Genomic DNA, 18,793 nt, shown 5'->3' on the forward strand with positions numbered 1-18,793 from the left:
TTATCTGCAGGCCATGTGTAACATAAGTCTGTCCCAGAAACTAGCTTGCTCTCCAGGAACAAATGCATTCATGTTCTCATATTAACCCTACTTCCCACTCTTCCTGGATAGCAAAATGCTTTTTTTTTTAAAGCTACAACAGAACAGTATTAACAGAAGACAGCACGAATTTGCCTTCGGTACACTCATTAAACACTTTCCATAGAACAATTCGATAGCGAAAGCATAGTGGCTTTGTGGTTTAGGAAATAAAATCATTGTGAACAGAAAGAAAATTGCCTGCATTGACCAAACATGCTCAGGACGATGGAGCCCAAGGTGGCTGTTTTGTCTCCAAAGAGCATGGATGCTGCATTCCAACTGTGCAGGAATAGCTTGTGAGGAGGCAGCATAATTAAGTCATGACACAGGCACTATCATGAGCTAATCACAACCCTGGGGCATTAGCACAATACTGCCTCTCCTCCCATGGGGCCTAATTATTCCACAATAACCACACCTCTTATTTTCATTCAGTCCCTCAAAGATCTTTTGGGCAGGGAGGGCGTGGTGATGGAGGAGAAGGCGGCAGGGTTGGAAAGTGGTGCCGGGCGCTGCAGTAGTGAGATGTGACCTCACATTCCCGCCTGGAAGAGGGCACCTTCCCCAGAGATGTCAGTGCCCCTCTCTTCTGCTGCCACTTCCGCTTCCCAAGGAAGCTGGTGGCACCTGGCTTGGTGCAGTGTGGTCAAGAGTCATCACTACTAGTTCTCAGGAAGACTGGAGGAGGAAAAGTCTAGAGGGCCGGGTCTGGACTCAGAATGACCGAGGAGGCTTTGTTCCATGGTGGTGCACATGTGGAAGGCAAGGAGGTAAGGGGCCAGCACATGCTCCTCCCGCCCAAAGCGCTGTCCTGTTCTTTGCTTTAATGTTCATTGCCTGTGGGAGCTCTCTCTAGTGAGTCCAAGACATGTACTTCATGGGTTGTCATTAATCAGGGTCCCTAGTCTCATTTTTAGCATCCTCCCCTGTCCCTTGTGAGGCCATGAGTTTGGAAGAGTCCGTTCATATACACAGTACACATGGATCTCCTAAGAATGGGACAAATGAGAGGGAAAATCAAACCTCTTTTCCCTGCCAGTGATATTTTGCTTATGATTCACTGAAACAAAAGTATATACTTCCCCTTTAGCTGGCCCCAGATATTTGTTTTCATGCACAGCCATGGAGGAATGAAAAAAAAAAAAAACACTGGCAATCTCCTTATAAGGGTGAGAATGTGTAACTGGAGAAACCTAGAAATATAGTTCTGGGATCCCAGGAGTTCCTGCTTAGAATATGGATTGTCTCGTGGTATGGCAGGGCTGTCATTTCACCTGTCACTAACATCCTGTGCTCCCTTGGGCAAACCACTGACCCTTGCAGGCCTCTGTTTCCTCACGTGGGTCATGAGGGAGGCAGCTGGACACCTTAACAGCAGCTGTACTATTTGATGATGGGACCAGGCTGGGGCCTCTGTAGGGAAAGGGTGAGGACAGAGGCTTCTCAAGAAAGCAGGCCCATGTCACCATGTCACTGATGGTCTGTCTGAAGTCTGGCCTTCCTCTGGGGGTTTGGGGGGACAGCTTGCCAGAGGTAGAGAACATCATTTCTGGGAGGCAGATTTCCCTCTGGCCAACATGATCCCAAGAGTGGCAGGGGGCAAGAGGTCACCTGGTGCAGCCCGGGATGGTCACAGTGGGGCTGCAGGCTGGCTGGGGCTTGGTGTGCACTCAGCAGGAATGCTGCTCCCACACAGGCCCCGCGCAGAGCACAAGATATGAACGAATGACTCCCCATGGGTCTCAGGCCTGACCCTCAGTGCAGAGATCCTGCCCGGACACAGCTATCTGGCTCTGTTTAACCCAGTCATACCATTTTGCCTTTGCTAAGGAGGGGATGTTGGTTCTAGGAGCTCAAGTGGCATTTATGGTAGGTAGAAAGTTTACTGTTCCCTCGAGTGGCAGAGCACAAAAGCAGAAAGGAGTGAGGAAACTGTCTTTTCCCTGTATTTATGTGCTAATTTTTAAAGGAAGGGTGAGGAGATACTTGTTTTCCAAAGGCAAGAGATTCAGAGAAAAGTTATCACTGGACCTTATTCTAGTTTTAATCCAGTTAAATATCATCAGACCTTATTCTAGTTTCAACCTAGTTAAATATCATAGGACCTTGTTCTAAACTAGTTAAACATCATCAGACCTCATTCTAGTTTTAACCCAGATAAATATCATAGGACCTTATTCTAGTTTTAACCTAGTTAAATATTGTCAGACTCATTCTAGTTTTAACCTAGTCTGTTTTCCAGAGTTGCAGTATTTTGTGTCACTCCAAAATAATGAAATGCTCTTCCCATGAGATACTTAAATATCTTCTTTTTAAAAAAGCACCAGTATACATTTATAGAAATATAAATATGTGTATATGTATAAACCTCAATGTTTCTATAAGAAAAGTGAATATTAGCAATTAATTCTATTTCACAACCGAGAAAATCAATGAAACATTACTTGCTCCAGTGACTTGACTCTTGATCAAGATGTCTACATACTCTAGAAAAAAAAAATTAGAAATCCTCTATTACATCCTGTAGGTTGACTTTTTGAGTTTTTTGTTTCTAGCCCCAGATATATCAATCCTGGCCTGCATGTGATGTAGTATCCTTCTGTCCTAAATTCTTGGCATCCCCAATCCTGACAGAGGCTACGGTGTTCCCTCCCTTAAGACTGCACCACCTGCTGACTCAGCCCTGATTTGGGTTCATGCCTGTTGGCTTGTGCACTAGTATCAGGTCAAGATGGCGCTGCAAGGCCAGGGTGCTGCTGTGGGGGGTCCTCCTGGGGGAGAAGACACGTGACCTGACACTCAGCAGGCAGCATCCCCCTCACCACAGGAGAGGGACACACTGGGAGCCGAGTCCATCCCTCCAGCCTGCCCTTTGACTCTAGTCCAGCTTTTAGCTCTCATTGGCTTCTTCCTGTTTCCCTTTGTACTGGCTCCTTGTTCTACAAATATGTTTGTTTTCCTCATCTTAAAACCATAAAAACGTTCTCCTCCTAGTGCCCCCAGTACATTTATAGATTTTTAATTTTCTTTTGTTTTTGTGAGATGGAGTCTTGCTCTTGTCAGCCAGGCTGGAGTTGGCTCACTGCAACCTCTGCCTCCTAGGTTCAAGTGATTCTCCTGCCTCAGCCTCCCAAGTAGCTGGGCCTACAGGTGTGCACCACCATGCCCAGCTTATTTGTGTATTTTTGGTAGAGACAGGGTTTCACTGTGTTGGCCAGGCTGCTCTCGAACTCCTGGCCTCAAGGGATCTGCCCGCCTCAGCCTCCCAGAGTGCTGGGATTACAGGTGTGAACCACCACAAACGGCCCCATTTACAGATTTTTATAAATGTTCACCACATTTCGTAAACATGCCATATAGAATTCTGTCCTCTTTAACTGCTTGCAAAACTGTCTACCACTGCTGTGAAGCAGCCACTCGGGGGAGAACCCACTCCCCACATCGAACTTCAGTCAGCTCTGCCTTCACCCCCTCCAGCCCTGTACCCATTGGCTTCCCTGACACTGTGGTTTCCTCAGAAAGCTCCCTTTCCATCCCTTGGCCCCTCTGTCCCACAAGCACAGACATTCCCCCAAGGCTTTCTACACCCAGTCCCCGCCTTGCCTTGCTGGTGATTTTGGCCTAATCACCTCACCGCTCCCCAGCTTAGGGCAGCCCACCTGGCCTCTGCAGGTCAGTGTCAATCCACTCTCCAGTGCAGGGCTCTGGTCAGCCTGATGGTCACACATCTGATCGCTGTTGGATACATTTTACGGAATGTCCGTTCATGTGCACCTGAGCTCAGCATGTGCCATGTCCGATCATCTTGTACGACAGCTTCCCTCAACTCCTCTCATAATTGAAAACAGTGCCCCCCTGGCCACCCAGACTCCACACCCAACATCATCTTTCCTCCTTCCCTTTTGTTCTCCCCATATCCAATGGGTGCCTCAGTCCAATCACTGTCATTCTTGGGCCCAAAGTCCTGAAATGGCTCTTCACTGCTAACAGGAAAAGTTCTAGCTCCTCAGCCATGGCTTTCAGGGTCTCCCGTGGGCATCCTTTTCCCTATGTCCATGCGTGTGAAAAATGAGAGCAACTTCCATTTGCTAATTAAATCCTATTTCTGCATTTTCACACATTTGACATATTTGATATATCTTCCATTCCATTTCTACTTTTAAAAACCCTACGTACCCTGAACATTTTGGCTTAAGTGTCAACTCTTCTATTGAAACGTGTCCCACTTTCTTGGGGCAGAATCGCTCCTGTCACTGACACCTGTACCTTACCTGCCTTGCTGCTTTCCTCCTGTGCTGTACAGGTTGGTGTATTTTGCTTATGTTTGCATGTGGCCATGGAGTTGATGGTGCCTGGTCCTCAGGATGAAACCACATCTGAACTAAAAATTCCCCTCTGATTGCTTTCAAGTCTTAAGAAATGGACCTTAGAGTATACAATTCTGGGAAGTTGTGACTAGAATAAAGCTTTGATTTTCCCACCTAACACTGAAACATCAGTGCCAGTGGTGATAACATGTTTCTATCACACAACATCATAGATCATTTAGTGGGAATAGCAATCTCATTAAGTGGTTGTGCTGGACAGAAAACACAGCCTGAACTCATACAGATGTCACAAGGGGATCTGATGTAGATTTGCCACAATACAGGAGACTGTGCAAGGCAAAATTTAAAAACAAATCTCTAACACTTAGACTCTAGCACCACTAACACCAAAAAGCAAATACATGAAGAATTAGAATCGATGACTGCATATATTAAAAAACCCACTCAAAATGAGGAACAATATGCTTGGTGAGTGGCAGCCCTAAGATGCACGTGAGGCTCTGTCTACCCCGCAGATGAAGGGACCCACCAAGCAGAGCTCAGGGCACAGGTGGAATCTACTTGCATGAATCCTAGTGTGGGCTCTGTGGTGAACCATAAGTATCTACCCCGACAGCTGTGCGGCTTTATTAAACTTTAAACTGGTTCCAGACTATTAAGAGACTCCAGCCTGCTCCAGGTCGGGGCACTGCACACACTGCCTGGAATGTCCACGCACTCACTGTGCCGAAGGTCATTCCACACCCAAGTCCTGCACACGCAGGGCCCTCAAAACCTCTCTGGTTGGGAGGGGTTTGCATGCCCTCTCCTCCTTTAGAAGCAGGATGATCAGTGCCAAATAAAGGACATTTACTAGGAAGACACACCATTCCCAACTATTGTTTTCCCCAACAATGTAAGTCTTACATGCCTAAGAACTTTCAGACAAGTTGGTTTTCATGTCCTGCTTCTGCTGAGACACCACCGAGCAGCCCAGGCAGCAAGGCTGAGCGCTAAACCTTCTCACCATCTGCTTCAGCCACTTGCAGTTCTACCCGAGGTGGCGCCCTCCTCCCAAGTCTTGGCTGAACTCAACACACAGAAAGACGGAACAGCTCAAATGAGAAAAGAGCTTCCCCTCCTGCTCTCGGTCTCATGCACAAAATTTAATGTAAGACATACAAAATATTGGTTATGACATTTTAAGAGTGTAGAAGTTATAGTTTATACTTAAAAGCTATTCAAATTATTTTTACTATGGTGTGAATTTAGTAAAGCGACACTTTTCTTGAAAGCTAATGCTACAAGAGAAAGGACATGTAGGCAGAAATCATCTTCAGCTTTGTCTACTGATGTGTCTCAAGTTCTGGAACAGTCCCAGGCACATTGATGCATAGATATTTGATGAATGAATGAAAAAAAAAATCTATTAAGAGATAACAGCCACTGCAGAGTCATTTTATTTACAGAGTATGTTATGTAATGTTTGACTCCATTAACATTAATGAAAATAAAGTGAGCCCCATAATGTCAAGAGCAAACAAGAGGGCTTTCAGAAAGGCAGTGTAAAATGTTGAAACTTGCAGGAAATGAGCAAAGACCAGGATGCCAACCCTCTTCCTTCTGTAGCAAAAGGAGTGTAAAGAAGTTTGACCGTGAGCACCATAGGAAAGGTTAAAAAAAAAAAAAAAAAGATGCTTGACAGATTGAAACCCACAAATGCACAGCCTTTATTACCAACTGGCTTGACTTTGCCTGACTGAGACACTTAGCCACTAGTGAAAGGGAGAATGGACTGCTTTGAGATTTCCTCCTTTCTCCTTGGAATAAACAACTACAAAAGATGGGTGTAAGGAGAAAGAGAGGAGAAGAAAGACTCAGGCCATTTTCACAGGAATAACTGGTCCCCCTGCACTTATAAAATGCAGGGCGTAAGTGTGGTACAAGTAAAAAATACTCTGAAAAGCTAAATAGGACCTTGCTTTCTGTATGCAGTGTAGGCAGGACAGCGGAAGGCCATGTGGAATTAGCAGTACACAGAGTCAATGGGCACTTTCTGAGGACAGTCTGCTGTTACATTATCTTTCAGAAGCCCACATTAGAGGAGGTCGTTCTTCTGAAAATGAAATCACTTATTTGATACCAGACTCTCACTTATTCTATATGATGACATCAGAACATTCTGAAAGTCACTATTTGTAAAATAAGCTACTCTTGTAATAAAAAGACTGCTTCATTTGACTGTGTTGATATAACTTAGTATTGATTCATTCTTCAGAAACCTGTTGTACCTGAGTATTCACCCATAAGGTGAAACCAAATTATGGGTTTGGTTCTTGAGGGATCCAGGCAGAGCCACGCCTTACACGTGGATTGGGTGGGTGTGCTGACCCTGTCAACGTCACCCTGAGGGATGCAGCTGCCCTCTGAGAGATGTGCACATTGTACTAGACTGAACAGATGGCCTTTAAACATTTGTCTTTGACAATTTTTGCTTTGCTATTCCACTGAATTACTAAAAAACGTGTGAAGGCCTGTGTCTGATATGCTGTTCCAGATGCAAGGGGGAATTATGAGTAAATAACACAGAGTACCTACTTCAAAAGAACTCACTGGCTAGAGGGCAGGACAAAAAGCGCATGCCCACATGACCGTCCTGCAGAGACAACAGGGTCAGCGTTAGTGGAGGGAGGCCGAGCGTGCCCTGGCAGCACAGGAGAGGGGCAGTGTCTGCAGAACGCCCGGCCAGCACTGACACTCAAGTCCTCTCTGCCCCTACCCTCAGGGAGCCCAACAGCTCCTCAGGAACAGTCTGCACTAACCCAGGTCTAGAATGAGCTAGGTACTATGTCAGAAATACAATGTGGAAATGATCAATTCTATCTAGAAGGCTTCATGGTAGAGGTGGCATATACACTGATTCATAAAAGTAGTAGGTTACTGAAAACAGTTTTTAGTAATTACCACCAAAAATCTTTTATTCCAGTTTAAATTACAGAAGAAGCCTAAGCTCTACTTTTTATAATGTGCACTAGAAACACTTTCATACCCACCAACATTATTGTTCTTAAGAACCAGCAGTGCAATAAATGAGTGACAGATTTTCATGGGAGGAAAGGTGGGAGATGTTCTAGGTAGAGAGGCCTGAAAGAATAATGGCATAAAGGCTGATGGTGTTGCTGGGGTATGAGGGGTGACCTGATCTGGGTGAGTGTGTGCTGCCCAGATTCTGGACGGAAGAGTGGATGTGGTCCAGGTGGACCCTGATCACCACACCTGGAGTTTGTTTCACTCCAGTCTAGACCACAGATGCCAAGAGCGTGCAAGACAGAGGTAAGGGGCCGACTTGGAGGCTGTTCCAACAGTACAAAGGGAGAGAAGATGAGGGTCTCTTCCAGGCTCCTGTCGCCTGGGAGGGAAAAGATGCTTCACAGGGAGAACTGAGGGGCTGATGATGCACACAGATGAGCCCGGGGCCAGCTGCAAAGATCAGCAACTGAGATATTAGCCACTGGGATGATCCACTTAACAGGGTGAGACCGGAGGGGTAAGGACAGGTCTGTGGGGCAAGTTTATTCTAGACTTTGAGGTTGTAGGACCACTGCAGTAGCCTTGGGGAGATGGCCTCTCTGTCCGCCTGTCTGTCCCTCTCTCCTGCCCTGACCCTTTCTCATCTGTGATACTGTCTCCTGCAGGTCACCACTTGCAGAGGGCAGTGCAGGCCCCAACTCGTTTTTATGTATTTGTCCTGCACGACTAGAAGTCTCAGAAATGTGGGTTAAACCAGCTTATGCATCACATCTCTTTGCATAATTCAACTTCTTCTCTGATGCAAGTGCAGACATGTATTGATGGCAGTGACAAAGCCTCCTGTCAACGTAAAGGCCACAGCATAATGTCAAGGTGAATTCGCATTTCCACTTGGCCATTCAGCTGCTCTGGTGACATAGGTGTGCAACAACAGTCACCTTTCCTCAGTCAGTACTACGAGAGGCAGCAGGGAATGGCTGAACAATGTCCAAACTTCTCCAATCTCTGTTACCCTCACACATTCCAAGAGGAAATGCCACCATTTCCTTGGAGCTTTCTGTTTGTCACAGCCTTCAAGGAGGCCGGGGACACCTTGAAGATGGGGAAAATGCTACCCAGAATTCAAAGTGATAACTCTTTGAAGAGCCAATGGTGGGAATGAAAAAATGTTTCCTAGCCTTTTCAAATGCCTTGTACCATGGTAAGAACCAATCTATTATCCTGGAATGTATATTTGGTTAATTCTGCTCTTACATAAGCACTTGGAGAATTTTAAAGCATCCTTTTTCTTTAAAAGAAGAAGATAGAAGGTCAGTGTGATAACATGGTACATGAATACAGTAGTATATTTTAGACCAAGAAAGAAATATTCACATGTAGTAACAGTAACAGTCTCTGCCAGCTCTCAAAAGTACCAGCAAAACCAAGAAATCTGCAAATTGAATGTAAGACAAACATTATCGTCTTTAATACCTAGTTACACCACTTCTAGACAACTTGCCTCTTACACAGAGACACAGTCCTCAAAAACAGGTTAAAAACTGGGTAACAAAAAAATGACCCAAGAATTAATTAACTAAATAGAAGACTGAGGTAAACAAAGGAAAAATTATCATATCAAAATAAAAGACAAGAAACATGATTAAATTAGGCTTCAAAAGGCCCGTGAGAAACTCATAAAAGGCGTAATATGCACTTACCTGATTTTTATTCTTTCATGATTTAATTTCTAATTTTATTCACTACCATCTGATAATTGCATGAAACACTTATTCTAACCATGGGCAATTTAAACATTTTAATTTTTATTTCAAGGCCATGAGACAAAGGAACCTATTTATTGCCTAAGGGGATTTTTTTAAACAAAAATTAAAGCTTAATCTTTCATGTTTTAAAGTCAAGACTGTTTTAAATCATTTAAAATAATGCTGTAGGGAGACTTTTCCTGGGTATGCAAAATTGAAATGATAAATTTACAATTATTAAAAAAAATTAATAGTTTAGGGGATTGAATTGTCCCTTTGCCTTCTAGATGAATTTGTCTGAAGCTTAAGAGACATGCTTTTAAAACAGGGTAAACCCAAGGCCCTGTGGAGGAAGGATGGGATGAGGCTTCCCTGCATCTCATGGTGTGAATGAACTGGTTCATGGTTCAAATATTGCACCCAGTTTATTATTATTTAAAAAGTAAATAATGGCCATGGCTTTGGGAATGGCTTTCAACTTTTTTTATTTTCTAGAAAATTGCTTTGATGAAGTGGAGATTCATGAATCCTACAAACCACATTTTCTGTGACTTTGAAAAAGTCCCTGATGGAAATTAGACAAATAATTTACTTTCACTTAAACACCAGATTTTTTAGTTACACTTAATAAGAAAAATAATTGAAATGTAGATTTCAATCACTGCTGCTGCTACACTTCAGGATTCTAATAAAATACTTTCAGTTATTATGCAAAGCATTCCTCAGTAGAGAAGAGAAAAATCGCTCTCAGTGACACTAAGCGAGTGGCGTGTTCTGAAGGGCAGGAAGCCTCTTCCAGAGCAATGAGGGGAAGGACACTGCCTGGTGTGGGTTTGACTCCAGCAGGGAGGAAGGCTCAGCTCACAACACGTTCTCTTTCACTGTGGTTTCAGGAAAAAACTGAAAATAGTCACATATGTTTAAAATTCCTTTTCGACCAACACCTAGGCTGTCGCCCTAGGCCATCTGAGTAGCCCACATTTTAAGAAGGCTGCAACAAGCTCACGCTCCTCCCCATGTGGGATAGAACGGATGCTGTCTGCCACGGCACCCCCACTCTGCTCTCCCCGCCCACTGGCTCTGTCCTCTGCCTGAACGGGCGCCACAGCTTCCATCATGGAACTCAGGTCTCTGCTTAAAGGTCACCTTTTGAGAGAGAGGTCACCTCCTCCAGTCCCCTTTCCCCTTTTTCAGTGGGATTCTATCACTGATTTGTCACTGATTGCTTAGTTTTTTTGTCTAAGACCCTGGTGGACTGAAGGACTCCCAAAGGTAGGCAGCACGTCTGTCCTGCTGACGCCACACAGCACTTCCTGGATATTATTCTGGATTTATATTATCTATGCTGATAAGCTGATAGCTGCTTCTGCATTTGGCATCTTAAACTGACAAGCCTCCTTTGGACTAAAGATACACCAAAATGCATTAACAACACTCCATGCTATTTTGGTGTAAGCATAGAGATCACAAAGGAAAAAATATCCTACTTAAGAAAATACATTTTAATCTGATTTATGAAATCTAAGTTGGGCAGGATTGAATTTTCTTTTTTAAAAAGGACTTTTTACAAAGGAGAAATCTATCATGTTAAAAACATTTATTTCTCAAAAGGGATCATTACAGGATTTATTTAAATAACAAGTTGATGTGTTGCATTGAAGCTATCACTTAATTTCTTGAAATTAAGGGTGGCAAAGTTGAATTTTCAGGAATAGTATTCATTACATAAGATGAGGCCCATATATAGTAAGGGGATGTTTTTGAAGACACTATACACAATGAACTCAATATGCGTGCTGTGAGATTTCAGCACATTATGGGTAAATACACCACCTTCTCTTCAACATCTCTCAGACTTCTCCCTCCAAACCATCCTCAGGGTGAAATGTCTTAGATACACGATGTCTTATGCAGAGACAAAGGGTGACTGCTTTTTAGAGAACTGCCAGCTCTAGGAATGTGCCTCATGCCTCCCTGAAGTCAAAAGCCCTAAAATGGCCAGTCTGTTGTGGGCTATAGCTTTCGATGTGTGTTTTCCTGAAAACACATTTGCTATTTTTTATTAAAGTTTTTTCAACACTTAGCTAATCTTTGGGGCACAGCTGATAAAGGGTCATGGGATTTTGAAAGTTAGAAGGAAGCTTGGAGACTGTCCAGGCCAATTCCTTCACGTAACAGAGAAGGAGGTGAGATCATCTATCAAGGTCTGGAAAATGGAGAGAAGAAAAGCCAGTGAAACATTCTACTTTTTTCAAATTAAAAAAAAAAAAAGAAACCCTCAAATCACGGTATCTAAGCAACCAAGTTATATCTGGCTTGTAGGAAAAGGAAACTGGCGTCTGCTTTTGAATAAGGCAACAAAATTTGTGAAGAAAAAAAGACTTTAAATGACACAGCCCAGAATCTGACCGGACATGAGCAAAGATGTTCCCTGCTGGACTGCGGATTTTCACATCAAATGTGACAGATGGAGTCGCTGTGAAATATAACATGGGAATCAGGAATTTTGAGATTTAAAAGAGAATTCTTACACACAGGACAAAGAAAGACTAAGAGACAGAGGCTCTTCATAGTGGTAACAACTAGTGCTGAATGGACAATACGGACCTTTTTAAAACAGAGTGAATGTGTGAGAAGGGCTTGCGCAGTGGATTCTCTCATTTTTTTCATCTTATCCATGGAAAATAAAGGACACATTTGAATTCTGATCCTTTAAAAAAATTAAATAGCCCAATGAACTAAAGCAGCCCAGTGTAGCTTCCCGGCTCCATCATGGGCACGTCTGGCCTCACCCTTTGCACCTGCAGGCATGGAAACCAACCTGCCACTCCTGCTGCGTCCCCTGCAAGGAAAGAGCACCCCTCTCACTCACCGGGACTTGTCAGGGCTCCCAGGGCGCTGCTCGTGGTAGAGAGAGGGTTTGCATTGGTGCTGGTGGCTGAGGTCTGGGCCGCAGCTGCAGCAGCAGCCAGCGTCGCCAGGTTCTGCAATTGTAAAGCATTCATGCCTGTGGAGGAAGAGAAAGCTACCTTTAGCAACAGGCCTCACACATCTGCAGTTGTCAAACGAGAGGGCTCATCAAACTGTCAGGACAGGTGATGAAAGCACACGGCCCTGTGCATGGTCACCTGCCTGGGTGGGAGCTGGGCTCTCCAGCCCTCTCCTCCAAAGCTACCCCTCTTTCAGCTCTCCCTGATGCCACTGCTCTTCCCAGAGACTACACACCCAGAAAGGACACCTGAATCTCTCCCTAGCAGAGCCTGTGCTTCTCCCTCACAGGGCACTGCCTGTGCTAACCAGTATCCTCATCCCATGGCCTTCTTGCCATGCTGTCATCAAGTGGAAAAGACGAGAGATTTCGGTGCTGACTGGCCAGAATAGGGCCTTATGGGTTGGCAGCTTCTATGACACAGCTGCCAGGACATGAAGAGATGTGGCAACAGCTGGAGCAAAGACTTCATGGTAAACTCAGTCCCTCAAAATGAGCTATTCCAGAAGAAAGGATATTTTACTGGTTAAAAGCTTTTGTGCTGAAGCTGAACTCATATGGGTTCTAAGCCTGTCCATCTCTTTCTGGATATTGAGTGGCAGCATTAACTGAAATCTAGCTCAAAGGGTTGTTGTGCAGATTAAATAAGATGATGAAAGCAAGTAATATGGCACAACGTAAGTTCTCAGTGAATGTCACCTTTTATTTTTCTACCTGTTACTGCCACTGAACTTCTCTCTGGATTTAAATGTGAACCCTAAAATGTGTCCATAGGGACCTCAAATTTCATATCTGATAAATATAAGAATGCTTGACTAGAAATGGCAGTTACCTTAATAGTTTTATTTGTAAAATATTTGTATTTGCCTTTTCAAGGCATTTACATTTTAAGAGGGACTTAAACTAGAATGTCTTGACTCATGACAATTATTTAAAAAAAAATAGAAAATTTGCATGAACATGAGTGGGATCAGCCGAGAGATTTGGGGCAACACTCTGGGGGCAGGCGTCACCCTGGTGTCTACACTGGAGAGTGTTAGCATTTTTTCTCCCTCTACCCCACTTCCATCTCTCAGTCTAAAGGTTCTCTAAATGATCAAAGTGTTTTTCCATGATTCACTTCACCGGAAGGCTGTGTATATGAGAAACATGAAACAGTGGATCTCACCCTACACAAAGAAGCTGGAAAAACGGTAGACTTCAGCTTAATTCGACCTTCTTCTCTGCTGTTAAGTCCAGATACTTAATATCTACGGAGCAATTTTCATCTTCTTTAGGGAAAGTACCCTGACAGCTGCTTCCATAATGTGTGTAGGGGTTGCGGTTGAAGGGATGAGAATGATCTAGCAACATACATGTGTAAGACCCCAGGATGGGTGCAGCTCAGTGCCTGGCTACTGGGAGCTCTAGACAGCACTCTTCTGCCCTGGCCTCCTCAAGCAGGGTGCATTTCTACTCAGAACAAAGTCCCTGCTGTCTTGGCTGCTAAGTGGATTCTCATTTTGTCCAGAGTGATACTCTGTCTTCTTCCAGGAGACATCCAGGCCTTTTGGCTTATGTTGAAAGCCAAGCACCTGTTTTTCAAAACCTACTTATTTCACAGGGATGCTTGGACATGGGACAGAAGTATTTGTATAATCCTGTGAATTTCTGTAAGAAAAGGGCAGACTTCTGACAACCCTGCTTTATCAAGTGAACACAACTGGCAAGAAAGTGCTCCCTGGTTTTCTCTCATCCAGGGTCACATGGTGCCACATTAATGAGAACGTGGGTGTTGACAGGCCCTGGTCTCATTTTTCAGTTTTACTTTAGGAAAATGGAAGAAGCATGCAAGTTGCCTGGCCGCAATGCAGACGAACATGGCCCCAGCAAGGGGTTCTGCTTCCTGCATGTTTGACTTGCGTGTGAGGGAGCAACCAGGCTGTGACACATCTCGCAAGGAGTGAGGCACGTTCATACAGATCTGTCTGTGTCTTCTGGGGCCTCTCATGATATGTGCTTTCACTAACACAAATCATAACCAGACCATACCACCAACATAAGGCAGAGCACACAAGAACAGGACTTAGCCCTGAAATCAAAGCCTCCAATATGCATCTGACACCGAGTAATGACAGGCAGTGCCACCATTCTAGGCTCAGGCCAGTGGGTCCCCCTTCAGGACATATCTGACCCTCCCAGGTAGAAGCCACAGTGATGGAGCTGTGTTGATGGCCCGGCTTAGCTGGCCTGCTTGGGTCAGAGGCATCAGGACCTGGCCTAGGCTTCACAGCCAAGAAGCAGACCGTCCTGGGCCTGGGTAGAGCCTTTTGCCCCATCCCATAGCCTACTCCTAAGGAGAAATGGTTTACCTGTAACACACACACTTTTTGTGTTAGCTGAAAATTTATCTGTTTGTAACTGTTCTATGGCTTTCATCACACCCTATGTTGACATTATTTGTATGTATTTCTTGCCTTCCCAACTACGTATCAACTCCCTTGAGGACAAAGATTTTGTCTTACTCATTTTTAAGTCCATGTAAACACACACACACACACACACACACACACACACACACACACTCACACACACATTAATGTATACAATAGGTGATGAGCAAATCTATGTAAGACGAACAAACAGGGTAAGAGACAGTATGACATTTACGTAAATTGCTCTGAAGAGTATTATCTATAGAGCCAGCCAAAGTTTTCGTTTTCCCCATTCTTTATTAGTTCTTTGGTATTTTCAGCAGCATCAAATACTGGTTGTTTTCTCTCAATCATTCACTAATCCATTGTACAAACACTTACTAGGGCCCATGTTTAGTCATCATCTCAGCCACTGACATTCACTAAAGGTCCTAGAGCTGAGCCGACAGCACTCAGGTTCTCTCCATCGCCCCCTCCTTTAGGATCCAGGGCTGAGGGCCTGTGTATCCTCCTCTACATTTCTCCCCTACACACTTTACCACCCAGCAGAGCACCTGACATACTGCTCAGCCTTTCCCTACTGCCACCTGGAAAGTCCAGGGGGAGTGGATGAGTTTCTGAGGCACCACACTGGAGCATGGCTAACACTGCTCACCAGCCAGACTGCAAGGGAAGGAAAAACTGTAGGTCAAGGAAGTTGAGATGAAGAGTGGAAAGGAGAGGAGACTGTTATCCCCAGCATCTGAGGGATTTGGGGACAAAATCAGAGAAGAGTTAGTTAGAACCAGTCAAATAGTAGGATCCATATTTGCTCGTCCACCCACCCACCCATCCATCCTTCCATCCATCATCCACCCAGCACACACTCATCCATCCATATCTCTATCATACACCCACCCACCCATCCATCTGTCCATCCCCATATCCACCCAACTACCCATCCATCTACCTAACTTTCCACCCACCCATCCATTATCCTGCCACCTATTTATCATCCACACAGCCACCCATCTCTCATCCACACACCCATCCATCCCTCATTGTGTGATGGATCCTCCCACCCATCCACCCATCAACTATCCATCCACCCACCTATCATCCAACCACTCTACTCTGTCCATCATGCTTCCACCCATCCATCCATCATCAACCCACCCATTCATCCTTCATCAACACACCCATCCATCCCTCATTGTGTGATGGATCCTCCCACCCATCCACCCATCAACTATCCATCCACCCACCTATCATCCAACCACTCTACTCTGTCCATCATGCTTCCACCCATCCATCCATCATCAACCCACCCATTCATCCTTCATCAACACACCCATCCATCCCTCATTGTGGGATGGATCCTCCCACCCATTCATCCATCATCCACCCATCCACTTATCTATCCCACATCCATCGTCAACCCACCTATCTATCCATAATCCACCCGCCGTCCATCCGTCATCCACCCTTCCACTCATCATCTATCCTACATCCATCTATCCACCCATCATCCACCCAGCACACACTCGTCCATCATCCATTCCATCCATCATCCACCCACTCCTCTATCCATCATCCTCCCACCATCTATCCATCATCTGCCCATCCACTCATCATCTACCCCACATCCATCTATGATCTGGCACTGATTAATGACAGGCAGAGCCACCATTCTAGGGCAGGCAGGTCCCCCTCCAGGACATATATGATCCAAGCATCCATCCATCATCTACCCACCCATTATCCACCCATCCTCCATCAACCACACATCTACCTACCCATCTACCCATCATTCACCCCTCATCCATCATCTACTCAATCCATCTACCCACCCACCCATCCATTCTTCATCCATCAGCATGCATCTATTCACTCATCTATCATCCATCCACCCACTCACCCGCCCACCCAGTAGTTAATGAGTGGCCATGATGGGCTACACCCTTTGCAAGACACTGAGGATAAAGTAGAAAACATGATAGTCTGTGTACCCGAGGAGATTTCTGGATATGGGAGCAGGGAGATGCCAGGGAGTGGGGAAGAGATCCTGCCATTTCATCAGTTTCTTGAAATAGGCCCAGATTCAGAATGAAATCCTTCCTGAAGTCTTTGATTCCATGGGGATGGTAGAGAAGCATAGGAAAGCACAGGCCAGCTGAGGAGCTGTAGGAGGTGTCACCCCTTCCAGCCTGCCCCTCTCCTAGTCCCTGTGTGCTGACCCAGGAGGCCCTCCCAACTCTGATTTTCAGAAATAAGTGCTCATAAGCCAGGTGTGGTAGCATGTACCTGTAGTTCTAGCTACTCAGGAGGCTGAGGCTAGAGGATCGCTTGAGCCCAGGAGTTCAAGTTCAGCCTGGGCAACAGAGTGAGACCCCATCTCTTAAAGAAAAAAGAAATAATTACTTTTACACCAGACGTGAGGCAGGGCAGCTTACCTGCTCATGTTTCTGGGCTGGGGCCCCCGTTTCTGGCCCTGAGTCCACATTTCTGCTTTTCTCAATGTAGGGCTGGTAGAGACATCTCTTTCTTCACATGGACCTGTGTTTCTCTAGCTTGGAACACACAAGGTCTATGGTGAAACCAGGGACAACAGCAGCAATCACCACCACCTCCCGAAGGTAGCACAGGCTGGTCAAGAAGAATGCAGGCCCTGCCCTCACACAGCTTGGGCTGAAAGCCGGCTCTGCCTCACCTACTGCCAGACTGTTACCTGGAGCAAGCTCATTAACTGTTTGCACCTTGGCGTTTTCAACTGTGAAGTGGGACTGAAGTAGAACCCACCTCTTGAGAACTGAGAGATTAAATGGGCCAACATACAGAAAGCTCAAACAATACCTAGTGCAGAGTAAAGCTCAGAACAGCAGCTCTCAGACTAGTAAGTACAATAATACCGTCTTAAACGATGACAACACAAGCAAGAACAAAGCGTGTGCCAGGCAAGCTCCTCAGCGTTTACCTGTGTGCTGCTATTAGGGTTCCTTACACATCCACGTGGTGTGGGCACTGACTCTTGTACATGTTACAAACAGAGGAAACTGAGGCATGAAGAGGTGAAAATACCATGAGCCACTCTCCAAGGGCCACTCCCTGAAATGAGAGGGTCCTCCCCCTGCCAGGCTTCCCTGCCCATGAGCTGCCTTCTGGCCTCTTAGTCCCCATCTAGAGCTCTATCTGACCTCCTCTTCCTTCTCCTACTGTACGTGGGTCTCCATTTCCTTCCTTAAACTTTGCATCTGAGAGAAGTTTAGGAGGGGTAGGGAGGGAGGAACAGGAAGGAAAGGGTTGATCCAGCACAGGGTTTCAAAAGGCAATGTGGCCGGGGCCCAGAAGTAAACTCCACCCCACAGCTCCCCATATCTGCCAGGAGTGGCCTCGCTCACCCCTGCCACAGTCCGAACAGATGGGAGACGCTGGGGTGGATTCCAGCCTAGCGCTGCTTCAACACGCAGTGCTGCTCCTTGCCCAGGGTCCATAAACACTGGGGCCAATACGAATTTCGTGCATGCCACCTGAATGCCAGAGGGCTGGGACTGAGCTTGTGACCTTGTCTTCATTTATTTGTAGGTAAGAACTAGGTTAACCAGTTACCACTACCTACTTCCTAACTATATACATGTTTTGCTCCCTCAATCAGTTCGGCAGTTAACACATATAGATATATTTTGAGACAAGGTCTTGCTGTGTCACCAGGGCTGGAGTAAAATTATGGCTCACTGCAGCCATGGCTTCCCAGGCTCAAGCAATCCTCCCACCTAAGCTTCCCGAGTAGCTGGGACTACAGGCGCTCACCACCACACCCAGATTATTTTTGTAGAGAAGGGGTTTTGCCATGTTGCGCAGGCTGGTCTGGAACTCCTGGGCTCAAGAGATCCTTGCCTTCTCCGGCCTCCCAAAGTGCTGGAATTACAGATGTGAGCCACTGTGCCTGGCCGAATTTCTTAACATGATTTCCTTCTGCATCCATCCCCAGAATCCCAGATATCCCAGACCATTGACCTTAGCTGTCTCAGTGACCAGACAGAACCTTGTCTGCCACTGCCTCAATCTACCCCACATCAGGCCCCTGAACTTGGGGCTTCTTAGGCAGAGGTCCCTGATAGGATTCAGTATCTCTGCAAACTCTCTGAAATTTTATGAAAAAGTATGTGTGTGCAAACGTTTTTGGTGACAGATCATAAAAAGTTGAACTTCTGACACATTCAGACAATCTGAAAGAGATACAAGGGGTAG

At 45.5% G+C, this 18,793-nt stretch overlaps 1 protein-coding gene across 30 annotated transcripts in view; it reads right to left on the reverse strand.

The window, feature by feature from the left end:
• The window catches only part of CELF2 (CUGBP Elav-like family member 2), a 325,875-nt gene that overhangs the window by 34,532 nt on the left and 272,550 nt on the right, over positions 1-18,793 (reverse strand). For all 30 annotated transcript variants that reach the window (XM_017507118.2, XM_017507114.2, XM_037730912.1 and 27 more), the window contains one exon: positions 12,036-12,170. In XM_017507118.2, the coding sequence (XP_017362607.1) occupies positions 12,036-12,170 (135 nt within the window). The remainder of the gene's footprint in view (positions 1-12,035; positions 12,171-18,793) is intronic.

This window comes from Cebus imitator, unplaced genomic scaffold (genome assembly GCF_001604975.1).
Source record: "Cebus imitator isolate Cc_AM_T3 unplaced genomic scaffold, Cebus_imitator-1.0 Scaffold368, whole genome shotgun sequence".
Classification (NCBI taxonomy): Eukaryota; Metazoa; Chordata; class Mammalia; order Primates; family Cebidae; genus Cebus; species Cebus imitator.